Source organism: Coregonus lavaretus (assembly GCF_964263955.1).
Source record: "Coregonus lavaretus genome assembly, chromosome: 12".
Taxonomy (NCBI): domain Eukaryota; kingdom Metazoa; phylum Chordata; class Actinopteri; order Salmoniformes; family Salmonidae; genus Coregonus; species Coregonus lavaretus.
In genome coordinates this window covers 5477395-5498669 of record NC_139999.1, presented here as the reverse complement: position 1 = coordinate 5498669, position 21275 = coordinate 5477395, and the positions used below count along the sequence as shown (strand labels likewise).

The 21275-nt window shown below is 45.2% G+C and overlaps 1 protein-coding gene across 1 annotated transcript; it reads right to left on the bottom strand.

Annotated features, from left to right (window-relative positions):
• Window positions 1–2152: 2152 nt before the first annotated feature.
• Window positions 2153–7174, bottom strand: LOC311138967 (large ribosomal subunit protein eL32-like). The gene is made up of 4 exons (XM_084173785.1): window positions 7093–7174; window positions 5449–5549; window positions 3697–3878; window positions 2153–2586 (listed from the first exon to the last, which is right to left on the bottom strand). The coding sequence occupies exons 2-4, from the start codon at window positions 5542–5544 to the stop codon at window positions 2457–2459; spliced, it is 408 nt and encodes a 135-aa protein (XP_084029911.1). The 5' UTR covers window positions 5545–5549; window positions 7093–7174; the 3' UTR covers window positions 2153–2456.
• Between the last annotated feature and the right edge of the window lie 14101 nt (window positions 7175–21275).

Sequence of the window (21275 nt, the reverse complement as noted above, 5' to 3'; positions counted from 1 at the left end):
ACCTAGGTATTTGTAGTTGTCCACATATTCTAAGTCAGACCCGCCGAGAGTAGTGATTCTAGTCGGGCGGGCGGGTGCAAGCAGCGTTCGATTGAAGAGCATGCGTTTAGTTTTACTAGCGTTTAAGAGCAGTTGGAGGCTACGGAAGGAGTGTTGTATGGCACTGAAGCTCGTTTGGAGGTTTGTTAACACAGTGTCCAATGAAGGGCCAGATGTATACAAAATGGTGTCGTCTGCGTAGAGGCGGATCTGAGAGTCACCAGCAGCAAGAGCGACATCATTGATTTACACAGAGAATAGAGTCAGCCCGAGAATTGAACCCTGTGGCAGCCCCATAGAATCAGGCCTTCATGGTCGAATTGCTGAAAAGAAACCACTACTAAAAGACACCAATAATAAGAAGAGACTTGCTTGGGCCAAGAAACACAAGCAATGGACATTAGACCGGTGGAAATCTGTCCTTTGGTCTGGAGTCCAAATATGAGATTTTTGGTTCCAACCGCCGTGTCTTTGTGAGACGAGTGTGGGTGAACATATGATCTTCCCATGTGTATTTCCCACTGTAAAACATGGAGGAGGAGGTGTTATGGTGTGGGGGTGTTTTGCTGGTGACACTGTCTGTGATTTATTTAGAATTCAAGGCACACTTAACCAGCATGGCTACCACAGCATTCTGCAGCGATACGCCATCCCATCTGGTTTGGGCTTAGTGGGACTATCAATTGTTTTTCAACAGGACAATGACCCAACACACCTCCAGGCTGTGTAAGGGCTATTTTACCAAGTAGGAGAGTGATGGAGTGCTGCATCAGATGACCTGGCCTCCACAATCCCCGACGTCAACCAAATTGAGATGGTTTGCGATGAGTCGGACCGCAGAGTGAAGGAAAAGCAGCCAACAAGTACTCAGCATATATGGGAACTCCTTCAAGACTGTTGGAAAAGCATTCCAGGTGAAGCTGGTTGAGAGAATGCCAAGAGTGTGCAAAGCTGTCATCAAGGCAAAGGGTGGCTATTTGAAGAATCTCAAATATAAAATATATTTTGATTTGTTTAACACTTTTTTGGTTACTACATGATTCCATGTGTTATTTCATAGTTTTGATGTCTTCACAATTATTCTACAATGTAAAAAATAGTAAAAATAAAGAAAAACCCTTGAATGAGTAGGTGTTCTAAAACTTTTGACCGGTAGTGTAAGTATTCAGACCCTTTGTTGAAGCACCTTTGGCAGTGATTACAGCCATCAAGTCTTTTTGGGAATGACGCTACAAGCTTGGCACACCGGTATTTGGGGAATTTCTCCCATTCTTCTCTGCAGATCCTCTGAAGCTCTGTCAGGTTGGATGGGGAACTGCACAGCCATTTTCAGATCTCCAGAGTTGTTAGATTGGGTTCAAGTCAGGGCTCTGGTTGGGCCACTCACGGATATTCTGGTTGGGCCACTCTTGTGTTGTCTTGGCTGTGTGCTTAAGGTATTTGTCCTGTTGGAAGGTGAATCTTCGCCCCAGTCTGAAGTTCTGAGCGCTCTGGAGCAGGTTTTCATCAAGGATCTCTCTGTACTTTGCTCCGTTAATCTTTCCCTCGATCCTGACTGGTCTCCCAGTCCCTGCCACCACCATGCTTCACTGTAGGGAAGCTCCGTCACAGTGACCATCGGGTTCTTAGTCACCTCCCTGACCAAGGCCCTTCTCCCCTAATTGCTCAGTTTGGCCGGGTGGTCAGCTCTAGGAAGAGTATTGGTGGTTCCAAACTTCTATTTAAGAATGATGGAAGCCACTGTGTTCTTGGGGACCTTCTATGCTGCAGACATTTTTTTGTACCCTTCCCCAGATCTGTGGCTCAACACAATCCTGTCTCGCCGCTCTAAAGACAATTCCTTCGACCTCATGGCTTGGTTTTGTGTGTAGATTGATGAGGGGAAAAAATAATTTAATCAATTTTAGAATAAGGCTGCAACGTAACAAAATTTGGAAATAGTAAAGGGGTCTGAATACTTTCTGAATGCACCGTATATCACACTGAAACCATACCCTAAAGCAGGGTTCCCAAACTTGCGGCCCACGGGTGGTTTTATTTGGCACCCCAAGTTGAGCAAATTTCATTTTTTGCATTTTCATTGTTGGACATGACTAAAGAAAACACCAGGTAATCAGCTCCAAGTGATTTTAATTTTGGAAATCCGTTCAAGTATTCCCGCGCACAGAGAAACACAAGATCGTATATAAACGTAAGCAAGGTTTGAAATGATGTTCATATCCGTTTGTGCTTCCATTTTATTAACTGGCCTGCAGTTGAATCTAGTTGATGATCCCTGCCCTAAATGCATTACAACCCCCCCTAATATAAAATCACACTAAACCATATCATAAAAACACGCAAACAATAGAGTAAATACTATTTACAGGTGTATTTATAATTTATTGAACAAACAATAAATAGAGGCGCGTCCCAGATCACTCGTGTTCTTCGCTGCGTAGCCTGGCGTTGGGGTTGGTGATCTTGATGGCCAGTTGAGCTGCCCTCTCCACGATCAACTTCCTGTTCTTAGACGACACATTGTGGGCTATCTCTGCAGCATGGGTCCTGTGGAGTACAAGGGGAGAGATTGGTTACAGTGACAGACATGTGAGGGCAAAAAGGAGATTTAATTTCTCCGGAAACAACAACTGATGTCATCAGGGTCAGGGTCAATTATATTTCAATTCAAGTTTCCCACAATGCTTTTTAATTAAAATTGAATTTTTTCACCCCAACCCTGGATGTCACCTGTTCAAACAAAATCAATTTGAAGAGCCATGCATACACCACTTAAAAGTCTATCGCACAACATGCCATATTCCTAACACCAAAACTATAAAGCATTTAGATAAAGCTCAGCCACATGCAACTATAATAGCCACGTTCCCGGTTGATCATGTAGCAGGTTATCTTCCACCTCCTGGCTACGGGGAAAGCTAAGGGTGGAATGGGTACGTCCTCTGCCGTGCTCTCCCTCCTCCTTCAAAACACCCGTCATGAGTATGGCAGACCCAGCAGGCAACGATGAGAGGAGGAGTCAGGGGAGGAGGAGGAGGAGTCAGACCCTACTAGATCTCCAGGACATTATACACCATGCAGGACATCTACTAGACACACACACACACACACACACGGTTAACACACCCAAGGAGGACCCACATAGCCTGGTCGAGCAGACAAACCGCTACTCTCGTGTCTCATTTCAGAATGTGAGCTATTTGCGAGATCAGGCTGGTTCCACCAGGCTAGGACACAAACATTACACCAAATGAAATATTGCACTTGAATGAACACACTTCAAAATAAAAAACAATGAATAGGAGTCAAAAAAAAAAAAAAATATTCACAAGACTCACGGTCGGACAAACCAAACCATAACGTTGCACCACATGCTGAACCACGAGTCTACCTTCCACACGAGGGCTACGTTCAGCAGGAAACCCAAACGTTGTTGAACGTTACAGGTGTCATGAAATGTCATGAATAGAGCCAACAGGACTCCTTCTTACACCCGTCTATTATATAGGTTGTACATTACATAATTTCTATGTGAAACGTTCCACAACGTGGTGCCCTGCTGAATGCAGCCCTGCTTTCTGATGAAACTCTCCAGTCTCCAGCCGATACTTACACCAATCCAATGCTTTTAAATCCATGACGGGGATTGGGACTTACTTGTTGCTCATCATGAGGACCTCCAGCTCTCTGATGTTGTGGACCAGGAACTTCCTGAAGCCGGAAGGCAGCATGTGTTTGGTCTTCTTGTTGCTACCGTAGCCGATGTTGGGCATCAGCATCTGGCCCTTGAAGCGCCGGCGCACCCTGTTGTCGATTCCACGGGGTTTACGCCAGTTTTGCTACAAAGAAGAAACGTAAGAGAGGTGAGTAGTAAGGCGATATCCCGCGAATACAGTAGCCAGCTAGCGCGGTGACTAAACTGGTTCCGTTAGGGTTAGGGAAGTGTTTAGGCCAGTTAAGACAGATCGTTCACTTTCCCCATTCACATTCCTTAAAAAAAAGACGCACTCCAGGAACTTAAGCGCAACAAATTCGCAACATGGTAAGAATTGGAAATCGTAACATACAAATTGTAGGAGGTAACGTCATACAAAAATGGATGACGTACACAGCAAAAATGGGGGCCACTTTTGGCTCGCGAGCACCACTTCCAAAAACTATACGAAAACACGGGGTGCATCTTTAACCCCGTCAGTCCCGAGACCCTAGCAACAATCGTCTTGTCATTTATCCGACTGTCATTTATCTGCATGTCCAGCCCTTATATTTAGCCTCACAATGAAGCGTTTTACCATTATCGTCATGACAGCCAGGGCTACAAGTAGAACACAGAACTATTTGACAATCAGTTGCATTCATACGTTTTATTGACGTATAATCCGCCGAATCAAAAAACCTGACCAAAATTAATTTGTATGAACGCAGTAAATTTGCTTAGTGGGATATGAATATCAAAGTATTCAGTGACAACTGTGTGGAGTTCTGTGTTTGTGACAGCAACTATGTGACCTTATTACAGTATTATAGACATTATGTCCTGGGATTCCCTATGATCTTCTCGGTAGAAGAACCCCTTACCTTCTAACCACTTGTGTAGATTGTGAGTGCAATAGAGCAAAACATGTTACATGTATTTGTGAGTCTCAGCTTTTCATACATCACTTTTAACAGTTTGTAGCACGGGGCCCCGTGTAGCTCAGTTGGTAGAGCGTGGTGCTTGCAACGCCAGGGTTGTGGATTCGTTTCCCACGGGGGGGGGGGGGCCAGTATGAAAAATGTATGCACTCACGAACTGTAAGTCGCTCTGGATAAGAGCGTCTGCTAAATGACAAAAATTTTAAAATGAACCATTCGGACTCTACTTCAGCCCCCGTTAAATCAGACTTATCGCACACAATGTTTAAAAGGGGTTCGAAATCCAAATCGCGCAGGCGTCGTGGTGGGAATTATTGGGTTAAGGAAGCAGCAGCAGTAAGTGTCACTTTCAGAGATTGCTCTTCATTTGCATGTTCCAGACCTCAACCAAGATCTGGGTCGTGTTCATTAGACACCAAACAGAAGAAAACAAACGGACACAGGAAGGAACTACCGGAATTTGTCCAATAAGAAACACTTGTTTTCCATGTGCCCTAACGCAGTGGTTTTCAAACCTCTCCTCGGGGGACCCCCAGATGTTTCACAGTTTTGTTGTAGCCCTGAACTAGCTCACTGATTTACCTCATCAAGGGCTTGATGATTAGTTGACAAGTTGAATGAGGTGTGGTGGCTGTGGAATAGATAAAATACACAGAACAGCTGGGGGGTCCCTGAGGATAGGTTTGAAAACGCCTGGTTCAACACATTAACGTAGCAAGGATTCAAATACTGTTGCTACAATTAATTATATAAAGTGGCCAACACCAACTGTACCTTGACTTTGACATAGCGGTCTGACTGATGTCTGATGAACTTTTTCACCCTCTTCTTGACGATCTTGGGCCTTTTCAGAGGCCTCAATGCTGCCATGTTGCCTGGAGGAACAGAAACCAATAGTCTGTTAGCAGTAGCCTGGAGGAAGCAGTTTTTTCATTTTTCCCATTGGATTTACAGACCTTTATTAGGTACCCACAGGGGCTGTTAGCTAAGTAACTTGTTTGAGACCAGCTGGTACTCATTGTGTCATCAGGTAGCCTAGAGGCAAGTCGGCAATCCGGAGGGTTGCCAGTTCAAATCCCGGGTCTGACAGGAAATATCTGCCGGGAAATGAGCTGGCAACCAGAGGGTTGCTGGTATCAAATCCTAGATGCCATTGCCTGTCGTTGTGCCCTTGAGCAAGTCACTTAACCCTCCACAACAACTGCTCCACGGGTGCCCTAGCTTCTGTAGAGTCTGCAACAACCAGATGTTCCATTTTTCAGGGGAAATGTAAAGAGCCTGTGACGACTTCAGCTTTTGGACATTAATGCCACACTCCATCTTAACTCCTCCACCACATTAACTGGATTGGTTGAACAGTGCAGAAAAAAAAACCCCTCTGTGACAGCTTTTCTTCTTGTCAAGACAAGTACTTAGGGGAAGGGATCTGGTTTCAGGCGTTTCTTTTACACCTGACACGTTGGGTCAGGCGCCCAGTTTGGCAGCACCCCACTCTAACCTGTATTGTGTATCTTAAACTTAACCATGCATAGTATTCCTCATCCACTGGTCACTGTGTGTGTAGGTTTAGCTTATGAAAGGACTGTAAATTGTTTTCTTGAACACAAACTCATCCAGCCAACCAATATAGGTAGCATGCTGGCCTAGCTAAATGCATCTATATTATTATTTTTTTAAACAAGGATGCAGAAAACTACAGTAGGCTAATTTGCTTTAATAATTAATAATAATTGGTCATTTAGCAGACGCTCTTATCCAGAGCGACTTACAGGAGCAATTAGGGTTAAGTGCCTTGCTCAAGGGCACATCGACAGATTTTTCACCTAGTGGGCTCGGGGATTAGAACCAGCGACCTTTCGGTTACTGGCACAACGCTCTTACCCACTAAGCTACCTGCCTCCCTTGTTAGCTAATTCCCGCAGCTTGAATCGTTAATATGCCCGCGTCATTTGTAACGATTTGTTCATTTGATGTGCAATGTTTCCGCTGCAGTCGTGATACTTGCAGCAATGTGTCAAAAGCTTGTGGTCAGACATGATGGGACAGCCACGTCACTATAGCTGACAACTAGCCATATGGTCTCAGAAAACTCAACCGACCCGTCTTCCAACTTTTCCCCTAGTTACGTGTAGTCAAATCCATAGACACTAGCATCTAATTTGGCCAACTGTGGATCTGCAAAAGTTGACCGCCGCAGTTAGTAGAGTGAAATAACACTAGCGGCTACTTAACCATCTTTTGAGCCGACATCCCAATGTCCAATCTGCCCATTTTTATAAGAGCCACACATCTACAATGTCCAGCAGCAATAACGACAAATATATAAAGCTCGATTGAATATGTAATGAATACCGTTGATTTTGATGGATTAGAGTCATACAATTATAACGATGCTGACTGATTTCCATTTCCACTTACCGTTCGGTCTGTCTGCCTACTTCCAGGCAGTTCAAAGAAAGAGGGTGGAGACTCTTCTTCTTCCTCTTCCGTGGAGTTTAAACAAGATAGACCACAGCCTGTCGTTTCTTCTTCTTCTTCTTTTTCTTCAGTGGGGGTTTATCGGCGGTTGGCATCCAACGTTATGGTGCATTACCGCCACCTACTGTACTGGAGTGTGGGCCAGAGACGGGGATAAACTAAATCCTACCTGCTAACCCCGTTTCTCTTAAAAAAAGATAACAAAATATTTGAGACTATATCTAATGACGCTCTACTCAATATACTCTTTAAACTAATTTCCTGTATCCCCTTCTCCCTCATACTAAATCTCATCCTCTCTCTTTCCCTCTGATACTGCCCACACTGTAGCAATACATGCTCCACAGGCTTTATTTCCTGACAATAATCACACTTTCCTGATGGATGCTTTCCTATCACGTTTAATGTCTTATTCAACTGGCTGTGTCCCACCCTTAATCTTGTAAAAATAGCCTCCTCTCTTCTGTCCCTTCCTGCCGTCCTCCCCTCCCCGACTTTCCTCTGTACTTGAAATAAATGCCTTCCCTTATTATCTCTATTCCACTGCTCCTGCCATCTCTGCACCGTCACTGTATATATCCGTCTTTTTGCCTCTGCCTTGCTCATTGACACTTCAACATCCCCACTACTAAGTGCTTGTTTAGCCTGTTCATCTACCGCCTCGTCCCCCTCCACCCCCACATGGGCTGGAACCCAAGTAAATATTTTCTGAATACCCATCTGTTTAATCCTGCCATGGGTTTGTAGCACCTCATAAAGCAGGTATTGTCTGCTACGTGAGCTAAAGGACTGGAGACTCATTAACACTGCACATGAATCAGAACAAATAACTACTCTGTCTGGCTTGACTTCCTCCACCCACTGCAAGGCCAACAGTATGGCCATCAGCTCCACCCAGTGCAAGGCCAACAGTATGGCCATCAGCTCCACCCACTGCAAGGCCAACAGTATGGCCATCAGCTCCACCCACTGCAAGGCCAACAGTATGGCCATCAGCTCCACCCACTGCAAGGCCAACAGTATGGCCATCAGCTCCACCCACTGCAAGGCCAACAGTATGGCCATCAGCTCCGCCCACTGCAAGGCCAACAGTATGGCCATCAGCTCCACCCACTGCAAGGCCAACAGTATGGCCATCAGCTCCACCCACTGCAAGGCCAACAGTATGGCCATCAGCTCCACCCACTGCAAGGCCAACAGTATGGCCATCAGCTCCACCCACTGCAAGGCCAACAGTATGGCCATCAGCTCCACCCACTGCAAGGCCAACAGTATGGCCATCAGCTCCACCCACTGCAAGGCCAACAGTATGGCCATCAGCTCCACCCACTGCAAGGCCAACAGTATGGCCATCAGCTCCGCCCACTGCAAGGCCAACAGTATGGCCATCAGCTCCACCCACTGCAAGGCCAACAGTACAGCCATCAGCTCCACCCACTGCAAGGCCAACAGTATGGCCATCAGCTCCACCCACTGCAAGGCCAACAGTATGGCCATCAGCTCCACCCACTGCAAGGCCAACAGTACAGCCATCAGCTCCGCCCACTGCAAGGCCAACAGTATGGCCATCAGCTCCGCCCACTGCAAGGCCAACAGTATGGCCACCAGCTCCACCCACTGCAAGGCCAACAGTATGGCCATCAGCTCCGCCCACTGCAAGGCCAACAGTATGGCCATCAGCTCCGCCCACTGCAAGGCCAACAGTATGGCCATCAGCTCCGCCCACTGCAAGGCCAACAGTACGGCCATCAGCTCCACCCACTGCAAGGCCAACAGTATGGCCATCAGCTCCGCCCACTGCAAGGCCAACAGTATGGCCATCAGCTCCGCCCACTGCAAGGCCAACAGTACGGCCATCAGCTCCACCCACTGCAAGGCCAACAGTATGGCCATCAGCTCCGCCCACTGCAAGGCCAACAGTACGGCCATCAGCTCCACCCACTGCAAGGCCAACAGTATGGCCATCAGCTCCGCCCACTGCAAGGCCAACAGTATGGCCATCAGCTCCGCCGTATATACAGCCAGATGATCTGTAATACGTTTCCTGACTTCCACCCCACATTCCTGCACTACAAATGCTGTACCCAGTACGTCCTGTCCTTGGATCTTTTGAACCATCTGTGTAAATGGCCACAAAATCCTGATACACAGTTTCCAGACGTTTCTTAAAGAAATCAGCTGGATCAACACCCTCCCTATCTTTCAGTAGTCTCTCCAACACTTCTAGATCAACTACTGGAGGCGGGAGTAGCCATGGTGGATTTACAGGAATAACTACCGTTGGACTAAACTCCCTTCCATACAGTCCCATCTCCTTCGCCTGGGTATTACCCACCCACCCCAAAGCTCGTGTTCGGTCTTCGCTCATGTTCCCAGCATGCCTGTAAAATCCCTTTCGCAGGATGAGACACCCCATGTCCTTGTAGGTTGACCCAGTAATTCATTGCCAGCTGCTAGCCTGTCGTTTCCAATGGGAACAAATTAGTTATAGTGGGCAGAGCCAAGCAGGAGCTAGCGAGATCCTATTGGTCCATTCTAGCATCATCTGCATATTCCGTTTGGGAACGCCTACTCAGTGAAGATTTTTTTTACAACTTTGGCAAAGGGTAAAGTCCACTCTGTTCATAACATATTTCTAGTTTTGGGGAGCAGAAAACTGTAATGAGATCAAATGTTTAATCGATGAGGAAATGTCCAGAATGTCGGCCGAAATCCATCTCCTTCCATCTTCTCCCTCTGCTGGCCACTGGACTTCCTCTCACTGGAAACGCCAAGCAGATGCTTCACATTTATACAGTCGTGGTCAAAAGTTTTGAGAATGACAGAAGTATTGGTCTTCACAAAGTTTGCTTCTTCAGTGTTTTTAGATATTTCTGTCAGATGTTACTATTGTATACTGAAGTATAATTACAAGCATTCCATAAGTGTCAAAGGCTTTTATTGACAATTACATTAAAGTTCATGCAAAGAGTCAATATTTGCAGTGTTGACCCTTCTTTTTCAAGACCTCTGCAATCCGCCCTGGCATGCTGTCAATTAACTTCTGGGCCACATCCTGACTGATGGCAGCCCATTCTTGCATAATCAATGCTTGGAGTTTGTCAGAATTTGTAGGTTTTTGTTTGTCCACCCGCCTCTTGAGGGTTGACCACAAGTTCTCAATGGGATTAAGGTCTGGGGAGTTTCCTGGCCATGGACCCAAAATGTTGATGTTTTGTTCCCCGAGCCACTTAGTTATCACTTTCGCCTCATGGCAAGGTGCTCCATCATGCTGGAAAAGGCATTGTTCGTCAACAAACTGTTGTTGGATGGTTGGGAGAAGTTGCTCTCGGAGGATGTGTTGGTACCATTCTTTATTCATGGCTGTGTTCTTAGGCAAAATTGTGAGTGAGCCCATTCCCTTGGCTGAGAAGCAACCCCACACATTTTTTTTTTCTTTGCAGATGCTCTTATCCAGAGCGACTTACAGTTTGTGAGTGCATACATTATTTTTTATACTGGCCCCCCGTGGGAATCGAACCCACAACCCTGGCGTTGCAAACGCCATGCTCTACCAACTGAGCTACATCCCTGCCGGCCATTCCCTCCCATATCCTGGACGACGCTTGGCCAATTGTGCGCCGCCCCATGGGTCTCCCGGTCACGGCCCGCTACGACAGAGCCTGGATTCAAACCAGGATCTCTAGTGGCACAGCTAGCACTGTGATGCAGTGCCTTAGACCATTGCGCCACTCGGGAGATACATGAATGGTCTCAGGATGCTTTACTGTTGGCATGACACAGGACTGATGGTAGCGCTCACCTTGTCTTCTCCGGACAAGCTTTTTTCCGGATGCCCCAAACAATCGGAAAGGGGATTCATCAGAGAAAATGATTTTACCCCAGTCCAATCCCTGTACCTTTCACAGAATATCAGTCTGTCCCTGATGTTTTTCCTGGAGAGAAGTGGCTTCCTCGCTGCCCTTCTTGACACCAGGCCATCCTCCAAAAGTCTTCACCTCACTGTGCGTGCAGATGCACTCACACCTGTCTGCTGCCATTTCTGAGCAAGCTCTGCACTGGTGGTTCCCCGATCCCGCAGCTGAATCAACTTTAGGAGATGGTCCTGGCGCTTGCTGGACTTTCTTGGGTGCCCTAAAGCCTTCTTCACAACAATTGAACCTCTCTCCTTGAAGTTCTTGATGATCCGATAAATGGTTGATTTAGGTGCAATCTTACTAGCAGCAATATCCTTGCCTGTGAAGCCCTTTTTGTGCAAAGCAATGATGACCGCACGTGTTTCCTTGCAGGTAACCATGGTTAACAGAGGAAGAACAATGATTTCAAGCACCACCCTCCTTTTAAAGCTTCCAGTCTGTTATTCTAACTCAATCAGCATGACAGAGTGATCCCCAGCCTTGTCCTTGTCAACACTCTCACCTGTGTTAACGAGAGAATCACTGACATGATGTCAACTGGTCCTTTTGTGGCAGGGCTGAAATGCAGTGGTAATGTTTTTTTGGGATTAAGTTCATTTTCATGGCAAAGAGGGACTTTGCAATTCATTGCAATTCATCTGATCACTCTTCATAACATTCTGGAGTACATGCAAATTGCCATCATAAAAACTGAGGCAGCAGACTTTGTGAAAATTAATATTTGTGTCATTCTCAAAACTTTTTTCGATGGGTTTTAATGGCGGACTACAACCCAAAATGGCGGACTACAACCCAAAATGGCGGACTACAACACAAAATGGCGGACTACAACACAAAAAGTTGTATTGCTGCCACCAACTGGACGGGTTGAAAAAAAAAGGTAAAAATAAAATCCATACGTGATAGGGAAAACTAATTTAATCTACCCAAATAGAAATTGTACATTAGACAAAACCAAAACCAAACTCCCACTTCTTCCTTCCTTCAAATCTCCATATCCCCCTTCTCAGGCTCTAGGGCCTTAGGGGGTGGTACAGCTTGTGACAATACTCCATGCAACTCCTCCGCCGAGAAATATTTTAGTCTCAGAAACCGCTTCACCGCATCCACAATGATATCTACTTTCCTGGACCTCCTCTCCACCTTGGCAATGCCATTAATCATCCTTCTTAACCTTTAAAATGTCAGGGTCCTGCTGGTGAAAGGCATCCCCTGCTGCCTGCAGTGAAAGCCTATCCACCACCATGGACTCTTCAGGAGCACCATTCGAACCCTCAACCCTTTTAACAGCTGCTGCATATGATATGCTCTGGACAGCCCCGACTTTGGTCACCTCATTCTCTTTCAACCCTTGTGGGGCATTCCAAAGACGTGACTTCATGGTTCCCACCACAATTGCAACATGTCACATTTTCATCACTTTTAAAACACATGATGTGATCTTTTCCACAACTTGGACAACTCGGCTTTTCCCATCTGCAAACACTTGAAACATGTCCAAAAGCTTTACAGTGATCACACTGCATTGGTCTTGGGATAAATGCTCTGACTCTGTAGTTTATATACCCCAACTGCACTGGAGTGAGGAGAGACTCCATATCAAAAAACAAAATAACTTTTCCATAATTTTTAATCTCTTCAACATCGACTTCCCATGAGACGCCAGATATCACCCCCATGTTCCGAAGAGACACGTCAAACTTCTCAAACCGGATGAGACGCAACACGTTCTTTCTGATCCGCAGAAGTACAAAAATTCTAAACAAAGCCGCTTCTCGTGATCCTCACAGCCTTCACTTTACCCAGCACTCTCTCTACCAGTTTGGATATCTCAAATGGATTCTTCAAGATTGGTATTCCGATCAACTGCTCCTCATTAACAAACCGTACTCCTACAAGATACGAAGGGACATTCTCAGCACTGTACTCTACTTTGCTCTGTTTTCCATTCTTTTGGACAATATTCAAATTCTCCTTGATTCTACCGCCATTAGATTCACAATCCCCATCAGCGTCCGCTTCCGCCATCTTTCCTCTCACCAAACACCTCCGTCCCTACCCCATTGCAGTTGACATGGTGGAGTTTAACGGCGGTTGGCACACAATATGTTGCATTACTGCCCCCAACTCAACTATAGTATAAATCCATTACACTTTGTGATACAAAAAAGTGTAGGGTTATTTACCCTACCAACTAACCCTACACTCATTAAAAACCCACTACCCCATTCCACTACTTTGACCCTATCTGCTCCTGCATAATGCCAACGGCCTGGGAGGACGTGACACCATCACTCAACACACCCTGTAACTCTTCTGAAGTCAAATCTCGTATATCCAAATACTTCTCTGCAGCTGCCACCACAACATCTATTTTCTGTGATTTATGTTCCATTTCTGTGGTACAGTTGATAACCATCGCTATGAAGCCAACCTTACTGAAGCATATATCACCTATCCCTCTGTGCTGGCACAGATCTACTACCTACAGCGATCTTCTCAGGATCCCTCACCCTTGACCCATCCTCCTCTACTTTCTTCTCTGCCTCAGCACACGACACCTTCTGCACTACTCTGACTCTAGCCACCTCAACCTGCCTCTCTCGCACTGGACACTTCCGATCCCCAGCAACATGGGCACCCTTACAGTTAACACACACATCTTTATGAAGGCCCATCAGCGGAGGAGGAGGAGAAAGAAGCAGCGGGCCGCAGCAAGAGATAATTCAGAATGGGGAAGGGGGGGGGGGGGTTTCTGTAAAGGGATTGGGGAGGGGACGAAGAATCAGAGAGGGATTTTAAAAGAATTAGAATTTGGTCAAGGGTTTTTGTTGGTTTGAGGTTGGGCGTGAAATTTAGATCATGAGTTTGGAGTGTTTTTAGAATGTGAGAAAGACGGGTGAGGAATTTCTTGCAGGATTTTTAACAGGTGAGCTGAGATTGTTCCCACTGATTGTTCAGCATTTGCCATGTTTGGGTTGTGTTAGGATGTTCAAGGCACACATCACGCTTGGAATGACTGACTTACTAACCAAAAGATGTTAAGCCGTTGTTAAACCCATCTGTCATACACCTGTGTCTTATCTGGACTAAGAACAACAGCAATTAGTTTTGGGCATCATGTTTGTTCCCTCATTTTTGTTTTGATTAATATCTTTTAAATGATTATCATGATAATTGAGTGTTACTGTTTTTACATTTTTTTTAGAGGTGTTTGTGTGAAAGAGTGTGTGTAAAATGGCTTTCATGCTGTCTGACACATGGCGCTTTTCTTGTTTGTTTTATGATTTTTATATTGCTAAGTAAGTGTTCTGTAGTAGCAGATGAAATGCAACCACCGTGCATTTTATAAAACCTGTTGAGGATATTTACTATTTGAAAGAGATTTTTGTGAAAAGTAAACATGGATTGGAATGTTTGGGAGTTGCAATTTCTAAGAGACATGATGTTTCTATTTATATATGGTTTCTGGTTCATGTAGTGGTGCATTGTCATGCCAAACTGTTTCTATTGTGATTGACTTCTAAATTGTGCCGCTGTTGTTGAATGCACAGAGTGTGGAAGTGTCGGGGTGTGTGTTTCTCCACTGGGTTGGTTTCGTTTGGGCCCAATGGTTCTTTGGTGTCATGTATAGATTTTCACGTCATCCTAAACAATGGTTGTAATGTAGACTGTAAAGAACCATTGGGCCTAAACGAGGCTGGCTTGGTGGAGAAGTGCATTTTGATATTTTTTGTGCTCTGTGCATTTAGCGATAGCAGTATAATTTAGAAGTTAATCATAATTGAAACAGTACTCCCGAATCCAGGCTCTGTTGTAGCCGGCCGCGACCGGGAGACCCATGGGGCGGCGCACAATTGGCCCAGCGTCGTCCAGAGTAGGGGAGGGAATGGCCGGCAGGGATGTAGCTCAGTTGGTAGAGCATGGCGTTTGCAACGCCAGGGTTGTGGGTTCGATTCCCACGGGGGGCCAGTATGAAAAAATTAAAAAATAATGAATGCACTCACTAACTGTAAGTCGCTCTGGATAAGAGCGTCTGCTAAATGACTAAAATGTAAATGTAAATGTATCCACCGAAACTACACAATCCTTTATCTCATGCCCTCCTGCACACTTCCCACATCTTGGAATCTCCCTCCTACAAACTGCTGCGACATGACCATAAATGTTACACCTGAACCAGCGCAGTTAGGGCCTTTTAAAGGTGTGATCGATGCAGCGTTTGCTGACCATGAACGTGATCTCTGCAAGCATCTCCAAAATTACCTTCTGAAAGTCTATCGTTTACATTTTAGCAGACGCGCTTATCCAGAGCGACTTACAGTTAGTGAGTGCATACATTTTTCATACTGGCCCCCCGTGGGAAACGAACCCACAACCCTGGCGTTGCACGCGCCATGCTCTACCAACTGAGCTACAGGAGGCCCCATCATTGTGTAACTACTAGTACAATAGTATTATTTTTATTTTTGAATGACCACTACATTATCTTGAGTCTAAAGTAAATAACCTTAGGGTTTAATATCACTACCATGCTCCAGTCCTATAATATCACAATGCAACCACTTCCAATCCAGTACTGTTGTTACACTTCTCTACTTGTTTATGTGTGTTTGCCTGAGAATCCAAACTCCATGGTACTAACTCCATGGGCCCCGTGTAGCTCAGTTGGTAGAGCATGGCACTGGCAACGCCAGGGTTGTGGGTTCGATTCCCACGGGGGGCCAGTATGAAAAAAAAAAAAAAAAAGGAAAAAAAAAACGTGTAACTTACTAACTTTAAGTCGCTCTGAATAAGGGCGTATGTAAAAATGTATTCGCTATATCCTGTGTGTGTGCGCCCATGTCTTGTACAGTATCTGTGTATAAGCAGTTTAGAGAAGACCTTACCTCAGCACGTTGTTATGGAAACATACGTGCTCCACAACGTGTTCATCTTGGTATATGCAAACTAGACCACTGATGTCAGTTTATGAATTAATGACTGCTGCTTAATGTACGAGTGGCGCAGTGGTCTAAGGCAGTGCTAGCTGTGCCACTAGAGATCCTGGTTCGAATCCAGGCTCTGTCGTAGCCGGCCGTGACCGGGAGACCCATGGGGCGGCGCACAATTGGCCCAGCGTCGTCTAGGGTAGGGGAGGGAATGGCCGGCAGGGATGTAGCTCAGTTGGTAGAGCATGGCGTTTGCAACGCCAGGGTTGTGGGTTCGATTCCCACCGGGGTATGAAAAAAATAAAAAATAATGTATGCACTCACTAACTGTAAGTCGCTCTGGATAAGAGCGTCTGCTAAATGACTAAAATGTAATGTAAATGTATGTTTGATTGATCGCTGATTTCAGAAGCTGAAGCTAACCTCAAAGTGTACTGTTCTACTATTCCACTATTATAGTGATGAGTATGTAATCACTCTCTCCTTTAGCCTTGGCCAAACTATTCTGAACAAAAGTATAAACGCAAGCAGAAAACCTCAGCAGGATTTTGCTCTTAAATACACTGAACAAAAATATAAACACAACATGTAAAGTGTTGGTCCCATGTTTCATGAGCTGAAATAAAAGATCCCAGAAATGTTCCATATGCACAAAAAGCTTACTTCTCTCAAATTGTGTTCACAAATTTGTTTACATCCCTGTTAGTGAGCATTTCTCCTTTGCCAAGATAATCCATCCACCTGACAGGTGGGGCATATCAAGAAGCTGTTTAAACAGTATGATCATTACACAGGTGCACCTTGTGCTGGGGACAATAAAAGGCCACTCTAAAATGTGCAGTTTTGTCACACAACACAATGCCTCAGATGTGTCAAGTTTTGAGGGAGCGTGCACTTGGCACGCTGACTGCAGGAATGTCCACCAGAGCTGTTGCCAGAGAATTGAATGTTCATTTCTCTACCATAAATCGCCTCCAACGTCGTTTTAGAGAATTTGGCAGTACGTCCAACCAGCCTCACAACCGCAGACCACGTGCAACCACGCCAGCCCAGGACCTCCACATCCGGCTTCTTCACGTGCTGGATCGTCTGAGACCAGCCACCCGGACAGCTGATGAAACTGAAGAGTATTTCTGTCTGTAATAAAGCCCTTTTGTGGGGAAAACCTCATTCTGATTGGCCTGCCCTCCCAGGACCACCCATGGCTGCGCCCCTGCCCAGTCATGTGAAATCCATAGGTTAGGGTCTAATGAATTTATTTCAATTTACTGATTTCCTTATTTGAACTGTTGCATGTTGCGTTTATATTTTTGTTCAGTATACATCCTGTGGTTGTATTCACCTTTTCAAAAAAGACAATTGCCTTTAAATGTCAACTGCGCTATAACACTGATCTTCTTAAGAGCCTTAACCTGACCATACGAGCCTCCTTGGTGAAGATGTATTTATTGGCCAATCTGGTAATCTTGGGATTATACATGCAGTCCTCTGATTTGAAGATAATAAAGAATGTTATCGGTAAACTTTTGTCTCCTGGTTTGAATGGACAACGCACATAGTTCTCAGTTCTCAGTTGATTTACTGTGTTTCACACCTGAGTGTTCTTGATTTTTTACTTGGTTAAATTGTTCTTCCTGAAATAGTTTTTTTATTTTAATTTTTTTATTTAACCTTTATTTAACCAGGTAAGCCAGTTGAGAACAAGTTCTCATTTACAACTGCGACCTGGCCAAGATAAAGCAAAGCAGTGCGATAAAAACAACAACAACACAGAGTTACATATGGGGTAAAACAAAACGTACAGTCAATAACACAATATAAAATCTATTTACAGTGTGTGCAAATGTAGTAAGTTATGGAGGTAAGGCAATAAATAGGCCATAGTGCAAAATAATTACAATTTAGTATTAACACTGGAATGATAGATGTGCAGAAGATGATGTGCAAATAGAGATACTGGGGTGCAAATGAGCAAAATAAATAACAATATGGGGATGAGGTAGTTGGGTGGGCTAATTACAGATGGGCTGTGTACAGGTGCAGTGATCGGTAAGCTGCTCTGACAACTGATGCTTAAAGTTAGTGAGGGAGATAAGAGTCTCCAGCTTCAGAGATTTTTGCAGTTCGTTCCAGTCATTGGCAGCAGAGAACTGGAAGGAATGGCGGCCAAAGAATGTGTTGGCTTTGGGGATGACCAGTGAGATATTGTCACGGTTTCGGCCGAGGCTGCTCCTCCTCCTGGTTCGGGCAGGCTTCGGCGGTCGTCGTCTCCGGAGTACTAGCTGCCACCGATCTATGTTTCATGTTCGTTTGGTTTGGTCTTGATGTTTTACACCTGTTTTTAGTTAGTCCTCGTTAGTGTTCTATTTAGTTCTCGTTGTGTGTGTCTGTGTTTGTGTGTTATTGTTTCGCTGTCGTGTTTTGTGCGCTACTGTTTTGCCTTGTGCATTTCGTATTTTCCTCCTCTGTGTTCGGAGGTTATTTACGCACGGTTTTGTGCACCTTTTGGTTTTCGCCTGTGTGCGGACTTTCTCGCCTCCGGGCGTTTGACTCGTGAATTTGAGTGTGCTGTTCACTAAAGTATATTGGACTTATTTTTCTGCGTCCTGCATCTGATTCCTGCACCACACCCACCTACAGCACCCACTGACAGATATACCTGCTGGAGCGCATACTACGGGTGGGTGTTGCTATGGTGACCAATGAGCAAAGATAAGGCAGGGATTTTCCTAGCAGTGATTTATAGATGACCTGGAGCCAGTGGGTTTGGCGACGAATATGTAGTGAGGACCAGCCAACGAGAGCGTACAGGTCACAATGGTGGGGAGTATATGGGGCTTTGGTGACAAAACGGATGGCACTGTGATAGACTACATCCAATTTGCTGAGTAGAGTGTTGGAGGCTATTTTGAAAATGACATTGCCGAAGTCAAGGATCGGTAGGATAGTCAGTTTGCAAGCAGCGTTCGATTGAAGAGCATGCATTTAGTTTTACTAGCGTTTAAGAGCAGTTGGAGGCTACGGAAGGAGTGCTGTATGGCATTGAAGCTCGTTTGGAGGTTTGTTAACACAGTGTCCAATGAAGGACCAGATGTTTACAAAATGGTGTCATCTGCGTAGAGGTGGATCTGAGAGTCACCAGCAGCAAGAGTGACATCATTGATATACACAGAGAATAGAGTCGGCCCGAGAATTGAACCCTGTGGCATCCCCATAGAGACTGCCAGAGGTCCAGACAACAGGCCCTCCGATTTGACACATTGAACTCTATCTGAGAAGTAGTTGGTGAACCAGGCGAGGCAGTCATTTGAGAAACCAAGGCTATTTAGTCTGCCAATAAGAATGCGGTGATTGACAGAGTCAAAAGCCTTGGCCAGGTCGATGAAGATGGCTGCACAGTACTGTCTTTTATCGATCGCGGTTATAATATCGTTTAGGACCTTGAGCGTGGCTGACGTGCACCCATGACCAGCTCGGAAACCAGATTGCATAGCGGAGAAGGTACGGTGGGATTCGAAATGGTCGGTGATCTGTTTGTTAACTTGGCTTTCAAATACTTTCGAAAGGCAGGGCAGGATGGACAGTTTGGATCTAGAGTGTCAGGGGGATGACCGTCAGGGGGATGAGGCAGGGGGATGACCGCGGCAGCTTTCCAATCTCTTGGGATCTCAGACGATACGAAAGAGAGATTGAACAGGCTGGTAATAGGGGTTGCGACAATTTCAGCGGCTAATTTTTGAAAGAAAGGGTCCAGATTGTCTAGCCCAGCTGATTTGTAGGGGTCCAGATTTTGCAGCTCTTTCAGAACATCATCTATCTGAATTTGGGTGAAGGAGAAGCAGGGGTGGGGAATGGGCAAGTTGCAGCGGAGGGTGCAGAGCTGGTGGCCGGGGTAGGGGTAGCCAGGTGGAAAGCATGGCCAGCCATACCGTAGATTTATCGGTAGTGACAGTGTTTCCTAGCCTCAGTGCAGTGGGCAGCTGGGAGGAGGTGCTCTTATTCTCCATGGACTTTACAGTGTCCCAAAACGTTTTGGAGTTAGTGCTACAGGATGCAAGTTTCTGTTTGAAAAAGGCTAGCCTTTGCTTTCCTAACTGATTGTGTATGTTGGTTCCTGACTTCCCTGAAAAGTTGCATATCGCGGGGGGCTGTTCGATGCTAATGCAGTACGCCACAGGATGTTTTTGTGCTGGTCAAGGGCGGTCAAGTCTGGGGTGAACCAGGGGCTATATCTGTTCTTAGTTCTGAAATTTTTTGATTGGGGCATGCTTATTTAAGATGGAGAGGAAAGCACTTTTAAAGAACAACCTAGGCATCCTCTACTGACGGAATGAGGTCAATATCCATCCAGGATACCCGGGCCGGGTCAATTAGAAAGGCCTGCTCGCTGAAGTGAATAACAACTGGCCATTTACATGAATCCCCCCACACACACACACATTTGGAGTACAATGCATTATCCCATCCCTGCATTGAGGTACGTTTTCTGACCCATATCTCGCGCCGGCTCCACTGTGTCTTAACGTGACCATGATTGCGTTCTGACCCCAGTGCAGCTCAGTGTAAACAAACATAAAGGTAGGGTCGGAATCTTCTGGCAAGGCCAGATCCAGTTCGGATTGGTTAGGAAAGGTTTGACTTTAGTTTCAGAACCTGTTTATTTCTGTCAAACGTTTTTTTGTTGTTTTGTAAATAGTTTTTGCCACCATCATTATTCACCTCTAGCCTGAATAAAATCACTGTTTCTGCACCTTAGGCCTATCTTTTGCCTTCTGCCTGCTAGAACATTTTATATTCTGAATCAGGGGAGGTTGGAGAACAATCGACACCTCTTGTATTTAAAAAAAAATGTTTTGTAAAAGATTGAAATCATATATATATATATATTTATTTTTTTAAATGCACACTAAAAAGGGTGTTGATTGTTCTCCATCCTCCCCTAATTCAGAATATATAAATATGTTATTGACATGACATTCTTTATTCAATAGCTATTGACGAGAGAACCAAATATCCAATATAAAACAAATTTTACCTTGGTATACCGGACCATATACAGTACCTACCGGACCATGTACAGTACCTACCGGACCATATACAGTACCTACCGGACCATATACAGTACCTACCGGTTATCTAAAAAGTCGGGTAGGCCTAAACAATATTTGCTTGTGGATATTTTGTCTCATTTGGAGCAGCAGAAGGACAAACCACACAGACAACCGGTAGAGTAAGTTTAATGTATTTTTTTTCTCAATATTCTGGCTTGTAAGGA

Coding starts and splice junctions, on each gene's coding strand:
- LOC311138967 (XM_084173785.1), bottom strand. CDS start 5,544: ATGGCAGCATTGAGGCCTCTGAAAAGGCCCAAGATCGTCAAGAAGAGG. Junction 3,879..5,448: donor ACCGCTATGTCAAAGTCAAG/GTACAGTTGGTG, acceptor TCTTCTTTGTAG/CAAAACTGGCGTAAACCCCG. Junction 2,587..3,696: donor GTCCTCATGATGAGCAACAA/GTAAGTCCCAAT, acceptor TGTACTCCACAG/GACCCATGCTGCAGAGATAG.